The sequence below is a fragment of the Rhinoderma darwinii genome, chromosome 4 (genome assembly GCF_050947455.1).
Source record: "Rhinoderma darwinii isolate aRhiDar2 chromosome 4, aRhiDar2.hap1, whole genome shotgun sequence".
Classification (NCBI taxonomy): domain Eukaryota; kingdom Metazoa; phylum Chordata; class Amphibia; order Anura; family Rhinodermatidae; genus Rhinoderma; species Rhinoderma darwinii.
The window spans coordinates 55,931,435-55,952,517 of NC_134690.1; the positions used below are offsets into that span (position 1 = coordinate 55,931,435).

Below are 21,083 nucleotides of genomic sequence, written 5' to 3' on the forward strand. Positions count from 1 at the left end.
TACTGTCCGGCCGCGACTTCCGGTCCACAGGAAAATGGCGCCGGACGGCGCCAATTTCAAATTGGACTGTGTGGGAGCGGCGCATGCGCAGTTCCCACACAGACGGCGTACACAGAAGTGGATGGGACGGGACCCGTTCGCAGTCCCTATGGGACTGTGGCTGCCGTATTCCATGTCTGTATGTGTCGTTAATCGACACATACAGAAATGGAACAAAAAATGGCAGCCCCCATAGGGAAGAAAAAGTGTAAAAATAAGAAAAAGGCCCAAACTAGGCTGCGTCCTTAAGGGGTTAAATGGTGCCATTAAAAACTACAAATCGTCCTGCAACAAAAAAAATCCTCATACGGCTATGTCAATGGAAAAATAAAAAAGTTAAGGCTTTTGAAACTGAAGTGAAAATAAATGGCCCGGTCATTAAAGGGTTAAACCTTGGCGCCAGGGCAGCTGTCATGTCAATGATGGGGTTATTTGAATCCTGTCCTGTTTGTGGCTTATCTGGAATTTCATGTTAATAAGAGGTTGTTACTAGAATATGGCAGATTATTTTCACAGGAAATCCAGAAGGATGACATCACAAAACATGGAGCTCAGCAGGGATCTGACATTGCCCTGACATCGCCTCACCCTTGAATTGTATATAGCGAGGACTGGGGTGTGAAGTAGCGCTCTGATTCCTCCTCTATTTGGATGCTGATCCATTTCCTTCTACACGTGTATTTCATGGGGAGTACAGCTTTATCAACATACTGTATATAATCCCACTCAAGGTTAAAAGCCGCTTACAGTAGAATTAATTTTTTTTATATGCTTAAAATTTGGCATATTACAATGCAAACAAGGAGGTCTATTAATCTATGGAGACACGTGTCATAGGGTAGCAAATACCAATACGCTAACTCACTTCCCTTTTGTTTTGTATCGCTCTATTTTTATTTTTTTTGTCCTTCTAAACTACAATATTCCTACTATTTAAGCACGCAGGGTATAACCTCCTGTAACTAATTAGATGATGGGAACGATGATAGCAGCAGGAGAGGATTATGCTGATCTTGGAGGAGGCAGTGACCTGTGCACTCATGAATTATCTTAGTGCGGATATGCATGTTTGTGAGTATTATCAAGTTGTAAGGAGAGAAAAAAAAGAAACAAAGGCTCAAGCATAAAACCAAAGACTATCTGATAGTAACCCCTTAGTGACCAAGCTTGTTTGGACCTTAAAGGAACAGTGTCACCACAATTTTTTTTTTAATATGTTAAAGATGTTAGTGCTTTATTAAAAACGTTTGGATTAATTTGTGTGTTTGTGTGTTATTTTTTCTTATTTTTACACTTTTTCTTCCCTATGGGGGCTGCCATTTTTTTTTCCATTTCTGTATGTGTCGATTAACGACACATACAGACATGGAATACGGCAGCTCCAGTCCCATAGGGACTGCGAACGGGGCCCGTTCCATCCACTAACATGTACGCCGCTGTGTGGGAACGGCGCATGCGCCGCTCCCACACAGTTCAATTTGAAATGCGCGCCGTCCGGCGCCATTTTCCTGTGGACCGGAAGTCGCGGCCGGACAGTAAGATTACTACTTCCGGTCGCGGCTTCCGGACTTGTGCACATGGAGCAGCGGCAGCAGACGGAGCGGATGGACCGGAGGGAGCGGCGGCGACTGGAGCAGGTAAGGGATTTCTATGTATGTTTGTGTTTCAGTGTGTGTTTACTACTGTATGTAAACCTTCTACACTGTGTGTTAGCTCAAAAAATGCCGACACACAGTGTAGGAGGTTAGACCGTTCAAACCCCTCGTTTCTCCCGGCACTAGCCAGGATAAAGGAGGGGGGGATGCTGAGAGCTCACTAGAGCGAGGGATTTTTACCCAATTTTGCAGCATAAAGCAATGTGGTTGCTTTACCACATGCAATGCTGCAATTTTGGGAATGGCTCCATCTAGTGACCAGCAATGGGAAATATTATAAATTAGAATCCAATTGAATCCAATTTATAATATTTCCTGACTCGTGAAAAAAAATAAAAAATTAGAACAATGTTTAATCACCTATACACTAATTGTTTAACTAAAAAAAAAAAAAAACATGTTTTGCTGGTAACACATTCCCTTTAATGACCAAGCCAAATTTGTCAAATCTGGTATGTGTGACTTTATCAGAGAATAACTCTGTGAAAGTTTTGAATATCCAAGTAATTCTGACATTGTTTTTTCGTCACATGTTGTACTTTATTTTAGTGGTAAAAGTAGACTGATACGATTTGCGGAAATAACTTAAAAAATAGAAAAATTGAAGAAATTTTGTAAAAATTATCATTTTTCCCTATTTTTAACTGCAATATGTCACATATGTACACACATACTGTACAATTTTTTTTATTAAATATATATTTCCATCTCTTTACTCTATTTTGGCAGCACTTTTGAAAAAAATAAATAATTTTTGAGCAATTTAGAAGACTTACAAGTTAAGTAATAATTTTATAAATTTTGTAGTACATTTTGTTTTCCTGCACCAAGCCAGGTTTTCAGAGGCTCATAGGTGTCAGAATGGTGGAAACCCCCACAAGTGACCCCATTTTGAAAACTAGACCCCTTAAGGTATTTATTAAGGGGTGTTGTAAGTATTTTGACCCCACAGTTTTTTTGTAAGAATTCATGCAAAGCAGGCATAAAAAAATATAATGTAACTTTTTTCATAAAAGTATCACTTTGAAGACCGATTTCTTTGTAAAGCGACCATGAGAATGAAGAAACACAAAATCTATCACCCTGTTTCTCCTGTTTTCAAAAATGCCCCCATTGTGACCCTAATGCGTTGCCTGGACACACGGCAGGGCCCGAAAAGGGAGGGAGCACCCGGAGGCTTTCAGGACTCATATTTTGCTTGAAAATGTTTTAGGCCCCACTGTACATTTGGAGAGGTTTTGAACTACCAGAACGATAGAAACTCCCCATAAACGACCCCATTTAGAAAACTAGACCCCTTAAGGTATTTATCTAGGGGTGTAGTGAGTATTTTGACCCCACAGTTTTTTGCTAAATTTAATGCATAGCTGGTGAAATAAAAATAAAAACACTTTTTATATAAAAGTATCACTTTGAAGACCGATTTCTTTGTAAAGCGACCATGAGAATGAAGAAACACACCCCAAAATCTATCACCCGGTTTCTCCTGTTTTCAAAAATGCCCCCATTTTGACCCTAATGCGTTGCCTGGACACACGACAGGGCCCGAAAGGGAGGGAGCACCCGGAGGCTTTCAGGACTCATATTTTGCTTGAAAATGTTTTAGGCCCCACTGTACATTTGGAGAGGTTTTGAACTACCAGAACGATAGAAACTCCCCATAAACGACCCCATTTAGAAAACTAGACCCCTTAAGGTATTTATCTAGGGGTGTAGTGAGTATTTTGACCCCACAGTTTTTTGCTAAATTTAATGCATAGCTGGTGAAATTTTAAAAAAAATCACTTTTTATATAAAAGTATCACTTTGAAGACCGATTTCTTTGTAAAGCGACCATGAGAATGAAGAAACACACCCCAAAATCTATCACCCTGTTTCTCCTGTTTTCAAAAATGCCCCCATTGTGACCCTAATGCGTTGCCTGGACACACGGCAAGGCCCGAAAGGGAGGGAGCACCCGGAGGCTTTCAGGACTCATATTTTGCTTGAAAATGTTTTAGGCCCCACTGTACATTTGGAGAGGTTTTGAACTACCAGAACGATAGAAACTCCCCATAAACGACCCCATTTAGAAAACTAGACCCCTTAAGGTATTTATCTAGGGGTGTAGTGAGTATTTTGACCCCACAGTTTTTTGCTAAATTTAATGCATAGCTGGTGAAATTTAAAAAAAAAATCACTTTTTATATAAAAGTATCACTTTGAAGACCGATTTCTTTGTAAAGCGACCATGAGAATAAAGAAACACACCCCAAAATCTATCACCCGGTTTCTCCTGTTTTCAAAAATTCCCCCATTGTGACCCTAATGCGTTGCCTGGACACACGGCAGGGCCCGAAAGGGAGGGAGCACCCGGAGGCTTTCAGGACTCATATTTTGCTTGAAAATGTTTTAGGCCCCACTGTACATTTGGAGAGGTTTTGAACTACCAGAACGATAGAAACTCCCCATAAACGACCCCATTTAGAAAACTAGACCCCTTAAGGTATTTATCTAGGGGTGTAGTGAGTATTTTGACCCCACAGTTTTTTGCTAAATTGAATGCATAGCTGGTGAAATAAAAAAAAAATCACTTTTTATATAAAAGTATCACTTTGAAGACCGATTTCTTTGTAAAGCGACCATGAGAATGAAGAAACACACCCCAAAATCTATCACCCGGTTTCTCCTGTTTTCAAAAATACTCCCATTGTTGCCCCAATCTGCTTATTAGACGTGTGGCTGGGCCAAAAAGAGAGGGAGCACCCTTTGGATTTCAGGGCACAATTGAATAAATTCTAGGCCCCATATCATGCATTTAGAGGCATTGAGCTGCCTGAACAAAAAAAAAACCACGCAGAAATGACCCCATTTTAAAAACTAAACCCCTAAAGGTATTCATCTAGTGGTGTAGTGGGCATGCGGACCAAACATTTTTAAAGGAGGAAATAATGGGTATCATTTCAGACACTATGGGTATATAATGTTTTCTTCAAACTCTTATTACGTTTCCACATGAAATAGAGGAGACGTGGTAGAAGGTTATTTTGTTAGAAATATGCCACATTAATAAATTTGTGCGGCACAGAAGAGAAGTGAAGCCGTGTATTCATAACGGATACATGTCGCTATAGACGTATTTGCCTGTACTTATGACTATGTCTTGCTGAAGAAGCAGTTGGTGCCATTATGATGTCATTGTGGACAGAATTCTGTCCTAATATAAAATCAGTCAGAGAGGAAAAAATAATCTGTACTGGAGTGACGGGCAATATCTTCAAACAAATGGAGGAAAATGTATCCAACTATGTTGCAAACTCGAGTCTGTTCACTAGATAGAAGAACACCTGCAGGGCTGTCAAGACAAGGTTTTTTTTTTCAGTGACTGGTTGTACAACGTCTCTTTAGCTCCATCAATCCTTATGAGGGACGAATGTGCCAAGTGTCGCGGTACACCATAACAGTCCCCTGCCCGGCAAGGTAGCAACCGCTATGTGCACAAAACAACCAATCACCTACAGAATATATAAAGGGACAGTGTCCAAAACCATCTATAGGAACAGTAAAGGATCACTAATCCCCAAAATGATGTCAGTATTTCCAGAAGAACCGTAACAAAGCCCATGGTGTATTGATAAGGAACAGCTCAATTATTAGAGATCCTCCAAATAAAAAAAAAGATCATGCCCGTATCACGGTACAGAATTAGGAATGTAACAGCTGTATGTGGCAGGACATAGTCATAAGAACAGTCAAAATAAAAAAATTGTGGATGTGGGATTTTGTACTGGACAATTAATTCCAGCACTTGATCACCCACAAATAAATAAAAAAAATCATAAGGGGTAAAATTAGTTTCACGGTCTGAAAAAAATGTGCTCTACAACCTCTCCCACAAGAAATAATCCCTACTTGGAAAGCCCACGAACTAAAAAGAAAATATAAAGAAATTGACTCCCTAAAAAGGCCCCCAACCCATTTTTTTTTTTTTTTGTTAAATTCTAGTAATTTGCAACCGTGTGAAAGGTTTCGAAACAGGGGTAGTTACAAAGGGCTGGTTTTGATGGACACATGGGGCAATAAAAGCGGGTATCCCTCCTCCTGCCATGCTTGCTACATACCCGACACCTTTTTTGGGGATATTTTTGGGTCTCAGTGGAGGGAATAGGGTGTAAAAAGTGGCGCTCTGAAAGCCTGCGCACATCCTCAGACTCGCAGGATTGTGTCGGTATAGTGGACTCAAAAAGGAGATGCTCAATGACCTTCTCCTGAAATTGAAGGAAAGTGAGCGTTCCTTGGGCTTTTTTGAAAATAACAAAACTGTTATAGGTAGCAACCTGGATGAGGTAGATTGCTACCTGGTCGGAAAGGTCTACACCCCCCATAAATTTGTTGTAGTCTGTTACACAGACAGGTTTCTGCTTTGCAGTGGTAGCCCCCCTCTCCGTAATTGCCACAGTGGTGTCTGTGTGTACGGTGGACAGCATGTAGACATCCTTCTTGTCGGCCCACTTCACTGCAAGCAATTCCTGACTTGCAAGGGCCATGGATGTTCCTTTTCCCAAACGCCTGGACACCAACTGTTGTGGGAGTCCCACTCTGTTCTTCCGTACTGTCCCACAGGCCCCTGTATTTGCAGCATGGAGGGCTTTATAAAGGGCAACGCTGGTATAAAAATTGTCTGTATAGACGTGGTACCCCTTGTGCAGAAATGGCTCCATTAGGTTCCACACAATTTTGCCAGAGGTGCCAATAGTTTCTGGGCAGGCTGGGGTATGAATTTGGCAGTCCCTGCCTTCATAGATTTTGAAACCGCAGGTGTAACCCGTTGTGCTCTCGCACACTTTGTACAATTTCACCCCATATCTGGCTCGTTTGGAAGGGATGAATTGACGAAAGGAAAGACGCCCTTTGAAGCTCATGAGCGATTCATCTACAGACAAATTTTTGTCAGGGGTGTACAACTTTAAAAATAAATCATTTAGAAGGGTGATTAATGGCCTTAATTTATTAAGCCGATCATAGGCTGGGTCACTTCTTGGGGGGACTTGGGAATTGTCAGTAAAATGCATGAATCGCATTAGGGCCTCATAGCGGTTTCTGGACATCACTGCTGCAAATACAGGGGTAGCTTGGACAGCACTACAAGTCCAGTAGGACCGGACAGAGGGTTTTTTAACCAAACCCATATTGAGGGTAATGCCTAAAATTTTTTTTATTTCTGGGACACTTGTGGGGCTCCACATTCTGGAGTACATAGACGCAGGCTTTTGTAGAACAAACTGCCTAGCATACAGATTAGTCTGCTGGACTATCAAGTCTAGGACCGTATCACATATAAATAAATAAATAAAAAAATAGGGGGTAAAATTTTGGACGTCGACACTAATTCCTGGGGTCGCTTCAAATTGGGGTACTTGGGGGGAAAATGATAGTGCAGGATCCCACATCACGGGAGGGACTGCAACACTCGGCCCTGCACTTGACACCTCTACAGCGACTGACGTATCCACCACCATAGGACTATGGGGTTCAGCGGTGGAATTAGAATCGTCACTGTCACTGTCTGGAACAAATTCTGAAGCGGTGTCTGTTTCGCTTTCAGAAGTGTCGGAACATAGCAAGGCGTAGGCTTGCTCTGCGCTGTACATTCGCTGAGACATATTTTATAGATATGTGTATGTATATATATATATATATATATATATATATATATATATATATATATATATGCCCTATAAGTCCTAACCCTAAAGTAAACCTAAAATCCTAAAAACGACACAAATTATTATTTTATTTTTTTATATATATATTTTTTTTTATATTTTTTTTAATTTTTATATAACAGACGTAAAATTAATTCTAAACGGCCCTAAACACGAACGCTAAACTAGCCCTAACCCTAACGTAACGCTAAACTAGCACTAAACCTAAACTAACGCTAAACTAGCACTAACGCTAAACTAGAACTAACGCTAAACTAGCACTAACGCTAAACTAGCACTAACGCTAAACTAGCACTAACGCTAAACTAGCGCTGACGCTAAACTAGCGCTGACGCTAATCTAGCGCTGACGCTAATATAGATTTTATATATTATATATATATATATATATATATATATATATATATATATATATATATGTGTGTATAAGAACGATGATTTTTTTTCACTTTTTCTTTCTTCACAGCACAGGACTTAGACTGATTTCTCTCTCCTCTCAGAACAACTACAATGGGAGGAGAGAGAAACACAGCCCATGTCCTGGCTGTGTTATGAAAATAACTGTCAGTGAGCTCTGTGATAGGTTTTATCACAGAGATCACCTGATCAGGGACCAGTCACAACGGTCCCTGATTGTTGCTGTGCCAGATGACGACACAGGTAAGATATGCAAAGCGCACTCGGGCGCCATTTTGGGGGGAAGGGAATCGGACCGTGGGGGGGGGGGATCGGACCGGGGGGGGGGAATCGGACATGAAGGGGAATCGGGGGGGGATCGGACGTGGGAGGGGGGGGCGCACTAATTACCCGTTCTCTCTCCTCTCTAAGGAGTTATTCCATGAGAGGAGAGAGAAATGGCGATTATCTGCCGCTTTAGCGTGAACGCCGTGAAATAGCGATTCACGGCGATCACGTGACCAGAGACCACTCGTTATGGTCTCTGGTCGTTGCCCCGAACTCTCAGCTACCTCCGGTAGCTGAGAGAACGGAGCTCCGATCTTTAATTTCGGCGCTACTTTAGGCTAATGCGATCATGTTAAAAGGCGTCGCATTAGCCTAAAGCCCATTAGTGAGGAACGTAAAAAGGCGTACTGTTGGTCACTAAGGGGTTAATATAATTTCTATATTATGTTCATTATGTTATGTTATATGTGGATTAGAAATATCATCAGATTTATAGTAAATGATTTCTTCCAAGGACCACTCCCTGTAATGGACCAAGTCCCAGTGTGTATATTCCGTTTGAACTTACATATCACAATACATTAAGTAATTGTTTGTGTTATTTTTGGAATCACTTCAGTTAACAGTGGGAGTGATTCAATATTATATACAATGAAGGAGTCTCATGCTCTCCTCGGTAGTCCTGTAAATACCACATTAAAGGCTATGAAAACCTTTAATGACGTTTATTTTAATATAATGCGTGTTTTGGCATCCTAGTCATTTTTCAAATATAGTTTTATTAAAAATGTTGTTTCATTTTAGCGCTGCAGCTTCTACGTATTCACTAGAAATAGAAGCTGCATAATGCCGCTGTAAGCCAAATCCGTCAGTCAGCTGGACTGACGGCTCGGCTGACAGCGTCTCCTGTGTGCCTAGATGAACTTAGATTTTTCAGAGGCACACAGGAGCTGCTGTCAGTCGAGATGTCAGTCCAGCTGACTGACGGATTCGGCTTACAGTAGCTTTATGTAGCTTTTAAATTTAACAACATTTTTAATAAAACTATGTTAGAAACATTATTAGTATGCAAAAATACATACATTACATAAAAAAAGGCGTCAAAGGTTTTTATAGCCTTTAAGCTTTGACAAGTATATTACAAAGTGAGCAATGTTACAGCAATAATGGTGTTATAGCTCACTGCAAAAACAGCAAAAAGGGATTCGTAACTGGATTGTATCATGCTGATATATTTATTTATATTCCAGCTTAGACATTTATGGCACATTCACAGGATATACCATAAATGTTTGATAGATGCGGCTCTGTGACCTGCACCTATATCGAAAACAGGGATTGCCGACCCCCTTTTCACCTGGTGCGGCAGCTGCAGGCTGCAGATTCCAGATGGGGACAAGTGGTGAGGGAGCTGCGCATGCGCACAGCTCTCTCTCATCTGTTTAATTGGATATATGGAAACAGCCGAACAATCGCTGATCGGCTGTTTTCGTAACTTCCATACAACAGAATTTTGAAAGGGTCGCGCGGAGACCACGCCTGGATTCTGTAGCCAGCTGCTGTCGCACCAGGCGAAATGGAGGTTGGGTGACCCCCGTTCTTGATATAGGTGTAGGGCCCAGAGCTGGGTCCCGCACCTTTAAATCAGACATTTATGGCATATCCTGTGAATATGCCATAAATGTCTAAGTTGGGAAAATCCCTTTAAGGACCAGGCCGATTTTGGCCTTGAGGACATGCAGAGTTTTTCGTATTTTTTCTCTTTGTATTCCCGCACCCATAACTATTTTATATTTAGGTCGACGTAGCTGTATGAGGTTTTAAGCAGGACAAGTGGTAATTTTTTTAGGTGCTTTTTGTACGTACACACCATATTGTACAACGTTTCATTGATATTTATTTTTATTTGGGAAAAATGTAGAAAATAATCAAATCCAATAGTTTTCATAATTTTTTGTTTATTATTCCGTACACCAATCATCTATAATTGATTTGATAAACATATTATACTGGTTGTTACATTTGTAGGTATACCAAATATGCATATATATTTTTTTAGATATTCTCTGTCCTCGAAAGGTTAATACAAATTTTTGTTGAAAAATATAATTTTTGTTTTAAACTTGTTTTTATGTTTTTTTTTTATTAAATCCCAAAGGGGTTATTAAATGTTATTCTTTATTTTTTTTATTTTTTTTACTAAGATGCACTGCCATATATACTGTGAGACAGTGACAGGTAAAGTCATTGAGGGAAGGTACATTTCCCCTAGAATCCTGTCATATGTATCCTAGGCTCCAGGGAATGAGTATTTTTTGCAATAGAAAGCTCTAGCTTTCCAATCTCGGCTTAAGGAAAAGCCGGAAAAAGAGCCTGGAGTTGGATTGGGGAAGAGCAGGCTGGGTTCCCCAATCCCTAGTCCATCTCTGCTTGTAGGACAAGGCTGCTGCTCAATTAGCTGCACCTGCAGCCTGTGTATAAAAAGGTGCAGACACAGTGTGTGAAAGTCTCACCCCTGACTCAGACCAGAGACTACTAAGTCTGGAGTAGCCTGTATTCTATATGAGTAAAGACCTGTGTTACTTTGTGTCCAGTGCCTGGTAGGAAGGCACTTGGTATAGTTAGATAATATCTTGTTTAGTTAGTGCTCAGACAAGCAGGATTTATTTTTTATTTTGCCTTGTTGTACAAGAAAAAACAGATAAAAACAAGGACATTTATGCAAAAACACCGAAAAAGGCCATACTTACAAATGGACACAGCCAGGTCAGAAACGCTGATGAAGGCGAGTGAGCAGGTGCTTTAAATAATAATAGACACTCCCACTAGTCTTGAGGGGAGTGGTATGTGGTGCATGGGATGTGTAGTAAGAAATAATAAATGAATAGTGTATGTGCAAGTGTAATAATGTAAGTGAAATATAGGGGGCAGTAATGAGTAAAGTGCCTAAAAAATAAATGAATAATGGGATGCAAGTGTGTGAAACATGGAGGGATAGTGTGTAGGTCATGAGGCGCAACGTGACTAGCCAGGTAGAAGCCTATTTGTGACGCCTTGATAATTCATAGAGCGGGCTACCCTGCTTGCTAGGCCAAACAACAACACACCATGCTCTCCCAGCATCAAAGACCTGGCTGTGTCCAAAAGAAGCGAATATAAGTAATAATGAAAAATACCTGGGGTATTAGTGATCATTTTGGCCAAAAGGACGCAAGCTCGCAATCCACGACAAGGATCCCCAGACTTGCGAGTCCCTAACTGGAGCGAAAAGCTCCTGATGTACAGACAAAACAGATAAAAACAAGGACATTTATGCAAAAACATGACCTGGCTGTGTCCAAAAGAAGCGAATATAAGTAATAATGAAAAATACCTGAGGTATTAGTGATCATTTTGTAAGTATGGCCTTTTTCGGTGTTTTTGTTGTACAAGAGGCTGTTTCTTTGACAAGAATAAAACACAGGCAAAGCCCTGTTATGAACTTTAATGCACGGTGTCCCTGTCTCTGGCTACTAAGAAACCGCTGTACCAACCTCTCCTGATGCTAAACCCTCACAATACTTACTAACTAGTTAAAGTGAATGTCCATCATATGTTTATTTTTTTATCTAGATAGGTGCTTATTAATATCTTATAGTGGTTAGAGCTACATTTTTTTTTTCTCATGCAAAGCTCTAAATCCCCTTCTTAGACATAGCGTGAAATTATAACATTTTGGCTGCCTTTAGCCACCACTAGGAGGAGCTCACTGCATACTGTTTATACATTTTACTCAATAATAATGCAGTATGTTCCTAAGCTCCCTCTAGTGGTGGCTGAAGGTCGGCAGAATTTAATTTCTTAACTCCATTTTTATAGACGGATTTGATGCTCTCTATTAGGAAAATTAGCTCCATCTGCTTAAACAATAAATTTAGAAATGAATCTGCACAGAATGTTGGAACTAAAAAAACATGGCTTTAAAAGATAAATATTCACTTTAAAGGGAATGTGTTGCCAGAAAAACATGTTTTTTTTTTTTTAATTAAACATTTAGTGTGTAGGTGATTAAACATTGTTCAAATTTTTTTTATTTTTTTCACGAGTCAGGAAATATTATAAATTAGATTCTAATTTATAATATTTCCCATTGCTGGTCACTAGATGGAGCTATTCCCAAAATTGCAGCATTGCAAAATTGGGTAAAAAGCCCTCGCTCTAGTGAGCTCTCAGCATCCCCCCCTCCTTTATCCTGACTAGTGCCGGGATAAACGAGGGGTTTGAACGGTCTAACCTCCTACACTGTGTGTCGCCATTTTTTGAGCTAACACACAGTGTAGAAGGTTAACATACAATAGTAAACGTACACAAACACGAACATACATTGAAATCTCTTACCTGCTCCTGCCGCCGCGGCTCCCTCCGGCACGTCCGCTCCGCCTGCTGCCGCTGGTCCAAGTGCACAAGTCCGGAAGCCGTGACCGGAAGTAGTAATCTTACTGTCCGGCCGCGACTTCCGGTCCACAGGAAAATGGCGCCGGACGGCGCCAATTTAAAATTGGACTGTGTGGGAGCGGCGCATGCGCAGTTCCCACACAGACTGCGTACACAGAAGTGGATGGGACGGGAGCCGTTCGCAGTCCCTATGGGACTGTGGCTGCCGTATTCCATGTCTGTATGTGTCGTTAATCGACACATACAGAAATGGAACAAAAAATGGCAGCCCCCATAGGGAAGAAAAAGTGTAAAAATAAGAAAAAGTAAAACACAAACACACAAATAAATATAAACGTTTTTAATAAAGCACTAACATCTTTAACATATGAAAAATAAATTTGTGATGACACTGTTCCTTTAAGGATTTTTTCATGTCTTATGATCCTTGTTGCCACAATGTTTTGAAATTGTATTCAAATGTATTGGGTTGTCACGGTTAACACACCTGGACTGGTATTTGCATTTAATTTACAACTTTACATTGTACAGGTCTAGAATCAGATCAATGACGACTAGATTTTATGTAGGTGACACGATCGCTTTAAACAGGAGCTGTCATATTATGTAACGGTTGTATATTGCCGTTTTCATTCATAAATTTGTCTTACTTATTGGCCTCTAGCAAATTAGAAATTAAAAAAATCATTAAAGGGTTATTTCCATTTTATAAAGTGAGAGAATATCACTAGGAATTTCCTGCATTTTATGATCTGGCAGCTATGCCATCACTTTATAATAATCCTTTACTACCTCTCCATCGTCATCATGTAAATTATTTGATCGTTCAATATGTTATGGAGGGATGGTGATGTTTATAAAATGTGCAAGATAAAGGGGTTGTTTCAGCAAAGACTTTGGTGGCATATCACTAGGATATGATCAGCGGGGTTCTGACCAATATGACTCCTGCTGATCGAACATTGGTGGCATATCCTAGCCTCAGCTTGTATAATGTCTTTAGATTTCTTCTTGTTCTTTGTCTTTTAGGGTTCATGCACACTACCGTATTTCGGCTCTGTACACCCTCTAAGTTGTATGAAGCGCTAATATGGAGCTCATACGCTTTTCTGGGGCCATATTGTGGGCATGCAGAGGTGTTTTTTTTGTGATGGATTCCGTATGAATCTGACAGAAAATGAATGATACCATGTTCGATCGGACACTGTATTACAGGGCTTAATCTGCGTAATATGAGGCTGCACAGAGGCACCGTATGGCAGGACATGGAATGCCAATGACTCTGTAGTACAGATACTATGTTTTCCTCTGTACAGGACACTTGTGCATGAGGCCGTAGTATTTTATATTGGCCTAACGGTGGCCCAGTAACGAGCTCCAATCAACTATAATAACATGTTGATTGGCGATTGTTTTCTCCATCGACATGGAGCAATGATCGTGGCTATACGGGGACGAATGATCATTAATCTGATCATTGGTCCCCATAAACGTTGCATATTGTCGGCAGCATATCCCTTGGTTATACGGCCATTTTTTTGGCCGCAGAAAAGATTCGATAAGCCGATAAACGAGCGTTGGCTAATTGCTGCCGGGAATGAGCGCATGTACAAGCGCTCGTTCGCCCAATCATCGGCGCATGCAAAAGTGTCAAAGAACACAGCCACACGCCATAATTAGCATATGGTGAGCTGCGCCACAAACAAGAATTCGGGATGCCGTACTTCTGAAGCACAATACTGTAAGCATCTTATAGATACTCTTTATTAAAGGGGTCTATTGACAAGTTCTCTTTAGGCCCCCTACACATGTAGCGAATTTGTTGCAGATTTCCTGCATCCTATTCACAGCGTGTCCGCAGCAAAATCTGCATATCTTACATGCGGACTTTGCTGCAGATTTCACCGCTTCTACATTGAAAAGAGAGAAATCTGCAGTGAGCATCCAGAACAGAATGAGCATGCTGTGATTTTATTCTGAAAATGTTTAGCAGCGTGTGGATGAGATTTTTTACATTTCATCCACATGTTTGGAACAGTCTTCTGCTGTGGATTTTCCGCCCGTAAATCCGGACAGAAAATCTGCAACAACTGCGTTACGTGTTTAGAGAAGCGATTGCACACAAAGTAATTTAGCTGAAAAATTCAGTATTTCACACATCATTTAGGAATCGAATAAATACATATAATATTTAACTTGTACATCATAAGCATGACTTTTATTATGCAAAATGCTAACGTTGATAAGTATTTTAATATATTCACGAGCAATCTTACACCAGAATATGGGAGTGCGAGCTTTAATTGCATGTTTTATTAATTTTCCAGATTCTGCTTTGTTTTTGCTTTGGGATACCTCACCTTGTGCCAAATAGCGAGAGTCTATATTTTTGACTATGGACAGTATTCTACAGATTTTTCTGGGTAAGTACAATACTCTTTATATTTTGTTTTTATTTCTCTTCTACTCTAGTCTTCATCTACGGATTAATTCCCATATTGACCTTAAAAACAAGTTCATAAAAATGCGATAGTTATAATATAATCTTTTATTGTTGTTATTTATCAATGAAGTTAATAAAAAGTTTTATTATACATAGATTTATTGTAAAGTCCATTCATTAATGTTACCTTGACTCTCGGAAGAGGATCTTATGTATGACCTGTGACCCTGGGAAGAGGATCTTCTGTATGACCTGTGACTCTGGGTAGAGTATCTTCTGTATGACCTGTGACTCTGGGTAGAGGATCCTCTGTATGACTTGTGACTCTGGGAAAAGGATCTTATGTATGACTTGTGACTCTGGGTAGAGGATCTTCTGTATGACTTGTGACTCTGGGAAGAAGAGCTTCTGTATGATCTGTGACTCTGGGTAGAGGATCTTATGTATGACTTGTGACTCTGGGAAAAGGATCTTATGTATGACTTGTAACTCTGGGTAGAGGATCTTCTGTATGACCTGTGACTCTTGGAAGAGGATCTTATGTATGACTTGTGACTCTGGGTAGAGGATCTTCTGTATGACTTGTGACTCTGGGAAGAGGATCTTATGTATGACTTGTGACTCTGGGTAGAGGATCTTCTGTATGACTTGTGACTTGGGGAAGAGGATCTTCTGTATAACCTGCGGCTCTGGGGAGAGGATCGTCTGCTTAACCTGTGATTTTGGGGAAAGGATCTTCCCTTTGACTCTGGGGAGAAGATCTTCTGTATGACCTGTGACTCTGGGGTGAAAATCTTCTGTATAACCCGTGATTTTGGGAAGTGGATCTTCCCTATGACCTGTGACTCTGGGGAGAGTATCTTCTATATAACCTGGGACTCTGGAAAGAGGATTTTCCGTATAACCTGTGACTCTGGGGAGAAGATCTTCCGTATGACCTGTGACACTGGGGAGAGGATCTTATGTATGACTTGTGACTCTGGGAAGAGGATCTTATGTATGACTTGTGACTCTGGGTAGAGGATCTTCTGTATGACTTGTGACTCTGGGAAGAGGATCTTATGTATGACTTGTGACTCTGGGTAGAGGATCTTCTGTATGACTTGTGACTTGGGGAAGAGGATCTTCTGTATAACCTGCGGCTCTGGGGAGAGGATCTTCTGCATAACCTGTGATTTTGGGGAAAGGATCTTCCCTTTGATTCTGAGGAGACAATCTTCTGTATGACTTGTGACTCTGGGTAGAGGATCTTCTGTATGACCTGTGACTCTGGGGTGAAAATCTTCTCTATAACCTGCGACTCTGAGGAGACAATCTTCTGTATAACCTGTGATTTTGGGAAGTGGATCTTCTATATAACCTGTGACTCTGGGGAGAGGATCTTCCATATGACCTGGGACTCTGGAAAGAGGATTTTTCGTATAACCTGTGACTCTGGGGAGAAGATCTTCCCTATGACCTGTGACTCTGGGTAGAGGATCTTATGTATGACCTGTGACTCTGGGTAGAGGATCTTATGTAGGACTTGTGACTCTGGGTAGAGGATCTTCTGTATGACTTGGGGAAGAGGATCTTCTATATAACCTGCGGCTCTGGGGAGAGGATCGTCTGCTTTACCTGTGATTTTTTGGAAAGGATCTTCCCTTTGACTCTGGGGAGAAGATCTTCTGTATGACCTGTGACTCTGGGGTGAAAATCTTCTGTATAACCCGTGATTTTGGGAAGTGGATCTTCCCTATGACCTGTGACTCTGGGGAGAGTATCTTCTATATAACCTGGGACTCTGGAAAGAGGATTTTCCGTATAACCTGTGACTCTGGGGAGAAGATCTTCCCTATGACCTGTTACACTGGGGAGAGGATCTTATGTATGACCTGTGACTCTGGGGAGAGGATCTTCTGTATGACTTGTGACTCTGGGAAGAGGATCTTATGTATGACCTGTGACTCTGGGTAGAGGATCTTATGTATGACCTGTGACTCTGGGTAGAGGATCTTCTGTATGACCTGTGACTCTGGGTAGAGGATCTTAGGTATGACCTGTGACTCTGGGTAGAGGATCTTATGTATGACCTGTGACTCTGGGTAGAGGATCTTCTGTATGACCTGTGTCTCTGGGTAGAGGATCTTATTTATGACCTGTGACTCTGGGTAGAGGATCTTCCCTATGACCTGTGACTCTGGGTAGAGGATCTTATGTATGACCTGTGACTCTGGGTGGAGGATCTTATGTATGACCTGTGACTCTGGGTAGAGGATCTTCTGTATGACCTGTGACTCTGGGTAAAGGATCTTATGTATGACCTGTGACCCTGGGTAGAGGATCTTATGTATGACCTGTGACTCTGGGTGGAGGATCCTGTGACTGGAATCTTTTGTATATTCTGTGACTTGTTGCCCTGGGCCATTTGAAGTTTAGGACGTAGTGAACATAGAATTGGGTAAACAGGCATGCTAAATAACCTTTGAAAGATAAAAAAGAATATTTATTGTCCATGACAGATGTGATTTGCAGAACCAGCAAACAGTGTCTATAAATTTATATAATCACACAGTAATTTGTATTGGTTCCATTTGGCCTGCATTGCTTCCTTAAAGGGAATGTGTCGCAAATTAAACCTTTTTTTTTAAGTGTCGTTACTTATTTCTATTATATTTTTTACGTTTTTTGCTGTATTTTTTTTTTTTTCCGTATGGTGGAAAGTATTAAAAATGTAATAATAATTTGACATGTTTTCCAATGTTGGCCACCAGGGGGAGCACTTCCCAGAATTACAGCAAGGTGAATAAGGCAAAGCAACCTGACTCACAGCTGCTGTAAATGTGGGAAGGAACCTCACCCCCCCTCTCACAAGCCAGGAAAAGGTGTCTTCAAATTGCTAAGCAGTGTCCGGCAGCCATATTGGGTGTGATTCTGCAGCTGGAAGAAGTTATAGGACACACCAAAAGGCTAAGTGTATGTTCACACGCTTACTAAACAAAGGGAAAACAGCTCCTGATTTTTAACGGCCGTTTTTGGAGCTGTTTTTCTATAAAGTCAATGAAAAATGGCTCCAAAAACGTCCCAAGAAGTGATGTGCACTTCATTTTGGTCGGGCGTCTTTTTACGTGCCGTTTTTTGAAAACGACCACGTAAAAAACGCCCTGTCGTAACAGAACGCCGTATTTCCCATTGAAACCAATGGGCAGATGCTTGTAGGCGTTCTGCTTCCGATTTTTCAGCTGAAAACATTGTGTGTGAACATACCCCTAGGGTATGTGCACACGCTAACTGCATTTACGTCTGAAATGACGGAGCTGTTTTCAGGAGAAAACAGCTCCGTCATTTCAGACGTAATTGCTCGTACTCGCGTTTTGCGAGGCGTCAATTACGGCCGTAATTTGGAGCTGTTCTTCATTGAATTCAATGAAAAACGGCTCAAATTACGTCCCAAGAAGTGTCCTGCACTTCTTTGCCGAGGCTGTTATTTTACGCGCCGTCTTTTGACAGCGACGCGTAAAATTACAGGTCGTCGGCACAGTACGTCGGCAAACCCATTCAAATGAATGGGCAGATGTTTGCCGACGTATTGGAGCCGTTTTTTCAGGCGTAAATCGAGGCGTAAAACGCCTCGTTTACGCCTGAAAATAGGTCGTGTGAACCCAGCCTTAGAATGATGAAAGTGAAGTGAATGACTTTTCAGTTGACCGGTTCACACGCCGTGTATTTGACATGTTTTTTTTTTTTGCACATTTTACGTGCACAAAACCACATAAAAAACGCTTGATTACACTTGATTTTGCGTGTTTGGGGGATTTGTGTGTGTGTGGGGGTGGGGGGGTGCTCGCCGCTGATTCTTCAAAACAGCTGATAAGCGTCTATGAAGTATCAGCGGCGCCCGTGCACACTCCGCTCTGCCACACACACACACACGGGAAAAGTCTTAAAGGGGTCGTCCAGGAAAACATGGCGCCGCACCTTTCCTCAGGTCGTGTGTGGTATTACAGCTCTGTCCTATTCACTTCAATGGAGGTGAACTGCAACACCAGACACAACCTGAGGACAGGTGCGGCGCTGTGTCTCCAATCCGGACACCCCTTCTGTCCTGAGATGACCCGACGGGGGAGGCGGGTGTCAGAGCCACCCACCGCCATCACTGTAGACAGAACCACACAACTACGGCATGAGGGCAGGGCTTGTCCTGAGTGCACTGTCTCTTGTTATGGACAGATTTATAGTCACATGAACCCCGTCTGATGAATCGGTAACCTAGGTCCGATCACATGACAGAGGGGGATCACCAAAAACCCTGTGCACCCTCAGCCCGTCCATCCAGCCCTTTTCTGGTTATATCTGCGTCTGGGAAAGCTGGGTGACCACCATTACCCCTCATACTGGAGTGTTTAGGGATGTGACTAATGAACCTCTCAGCTTTCCCAGACCCCTGAACGGTAAATCTCTCTAGTTGTGCTGAGACTGTTTGTGAATGTGACTAAAGAACCTCTCAGTCTCAGCACAACTAGAGAGATTTATCGTTCAGGGGTCTGGGAAAGCTGGGTGACCACCAATACTCCTACTGGAGTGTGTTCGGGGATGTGACTAATGAACCTCTCATACTCCAGTAGGAGGGGTAATGGTGGTCACCCAGCTTTCCCAGACCCCTGAACGATAAATCTCTCTAATTGTGCTGAGACTGAGAGGTTCATTAGTCACATCCCCAAACAGTCTCAGCACAACTAGGGATTTATCGTTCAGGGCTTTCCCAGTACAGCTTCATCATGTGTCCTTCATACAAGAGGGAGGGGGGCCGTCGGGGGGGGGGCCGCGGGTGGGGGGGGGCCCGTCGGGGGTCACGAGAGCGGGGGTCTGTGAGGTAGAGCGTGGGACATGCAGAGACACACATCTTACCTGCAGTGCAGCTGGTCTTCAAGATGGTGCCTGCTCTCTCCCTGCAAACAGCTGCTCTGCTCTGTGTGACTCTGACCTGCGTCTGCGCAGTACAGAGCCAGAGAGCAAAGTCAATGGAACGGCTCCCGTTCATTGACTCCTATGCACTGTAGCTGCCGTATTCCATCTCTGTATGTGTCGTTAATCGACACATACAGAGATGAAAAACAAAATGGCAGCCCCCATAGTGAAGTAAAAGTTAGAAAAAAGTAAAACACAAACACACACATAAATAAAAGATTTTATGCAAATTGATATCCAAAAATTTTTTTTCGTGACACTCGTCCTTTAATGGGGTTTTCCAGGCCTCAGAAGAAAAAAACTTAAAATAAACTCCTGCCAGCTAAGTATGCAATATCATAAGGAAAAAAGCTCATACGCCAGTGTTAAATACCCCAACGGTCTGTGTTTACTTTGCTAAAGCAATAAAGTGAATCTCACTCACTGGCTGGAGCGGCCACGTGCTGGCGCAAAAGGTGGTTTTGTTTCATGGTCACATATGCAGCTGGCAGAATCAAGCCTTAATTTTGTTTGGCTTTTTAATTTTTATAATTAATATTTTTATTATTGTAAAAATGTTTATTTGTTTTCTTTATCTAAAGGCCAATGATGATTATGACACAGAAAATAACAAGCTTGGCTTTTGAAGTCCGAGATGGTGAGATGACATGTTATGTTGTACTAGAATGAATGACTTAAAGTAGATTAATGGTAATGTCATGTCCCTTTTATGTGATTGTGTTGATTTCTATGAAGCATATATTTTATAATATGAGAGGCGGTATTGAGCCACACTGGGTAAGAGGGAAAAAGTTTGACCAAGTCATCTAGCGCTTAACCTAGTGATTATTAACAATTATATTTTTCGACCGTAGTGTTAAATTTTAGTAATACTATGAGATTGGTGGTGCCGCTATGGCACAATAGTATTTATTGCTGCCACCCGTTGGGGTGCCACATGCAGAGTTCTCGAGAGCCACAGGTTGGGGTATACTGATATACATGATATTGAGATTTAATCAATTCCTGCAATATCAGGCACATGTATGCATGTATGTGATAGTGGGCTCACAGGCACAAGACCTCCAACCACGAGCCTAGCCGCAGAACAGTGGCTGTGATCAACAACGACTCTGCCACGGTGACTGCCAGGATGGGAGATAACTCAGATCCCGGGCGTTTAACTTTTTTAACACTG

At 41.6% G+C, this 21,083-nt stretch overlaps 1 protein-coding gene across 1 annotated transcript in view; it reads left to right on the forward strand.

Moving 5' to 3' along the window:
- The window catches only part of MBOAT2 (membrane bound glycerophospholipid O-acyltransferase 2), a 243,077-nt gene that overhangs the window by 139,527 nt on the left and 82,467 nt on the right, over nt 1-21,083 (forward strand). The window contains exons 4-5 of the mRNA XM_075861127.1: nt 14,844-14,939; nt 20,488-20,543. Of these exons, the coding sequence (XP_075717242.1) occupies nt 14,844-14,939; nt 20,488-20,543 (152 nt within the window). The remainder of the gene's footprint in view (nt 1-14,843; nt 14,940-20,487; nt 20,544-21,083) is intronic.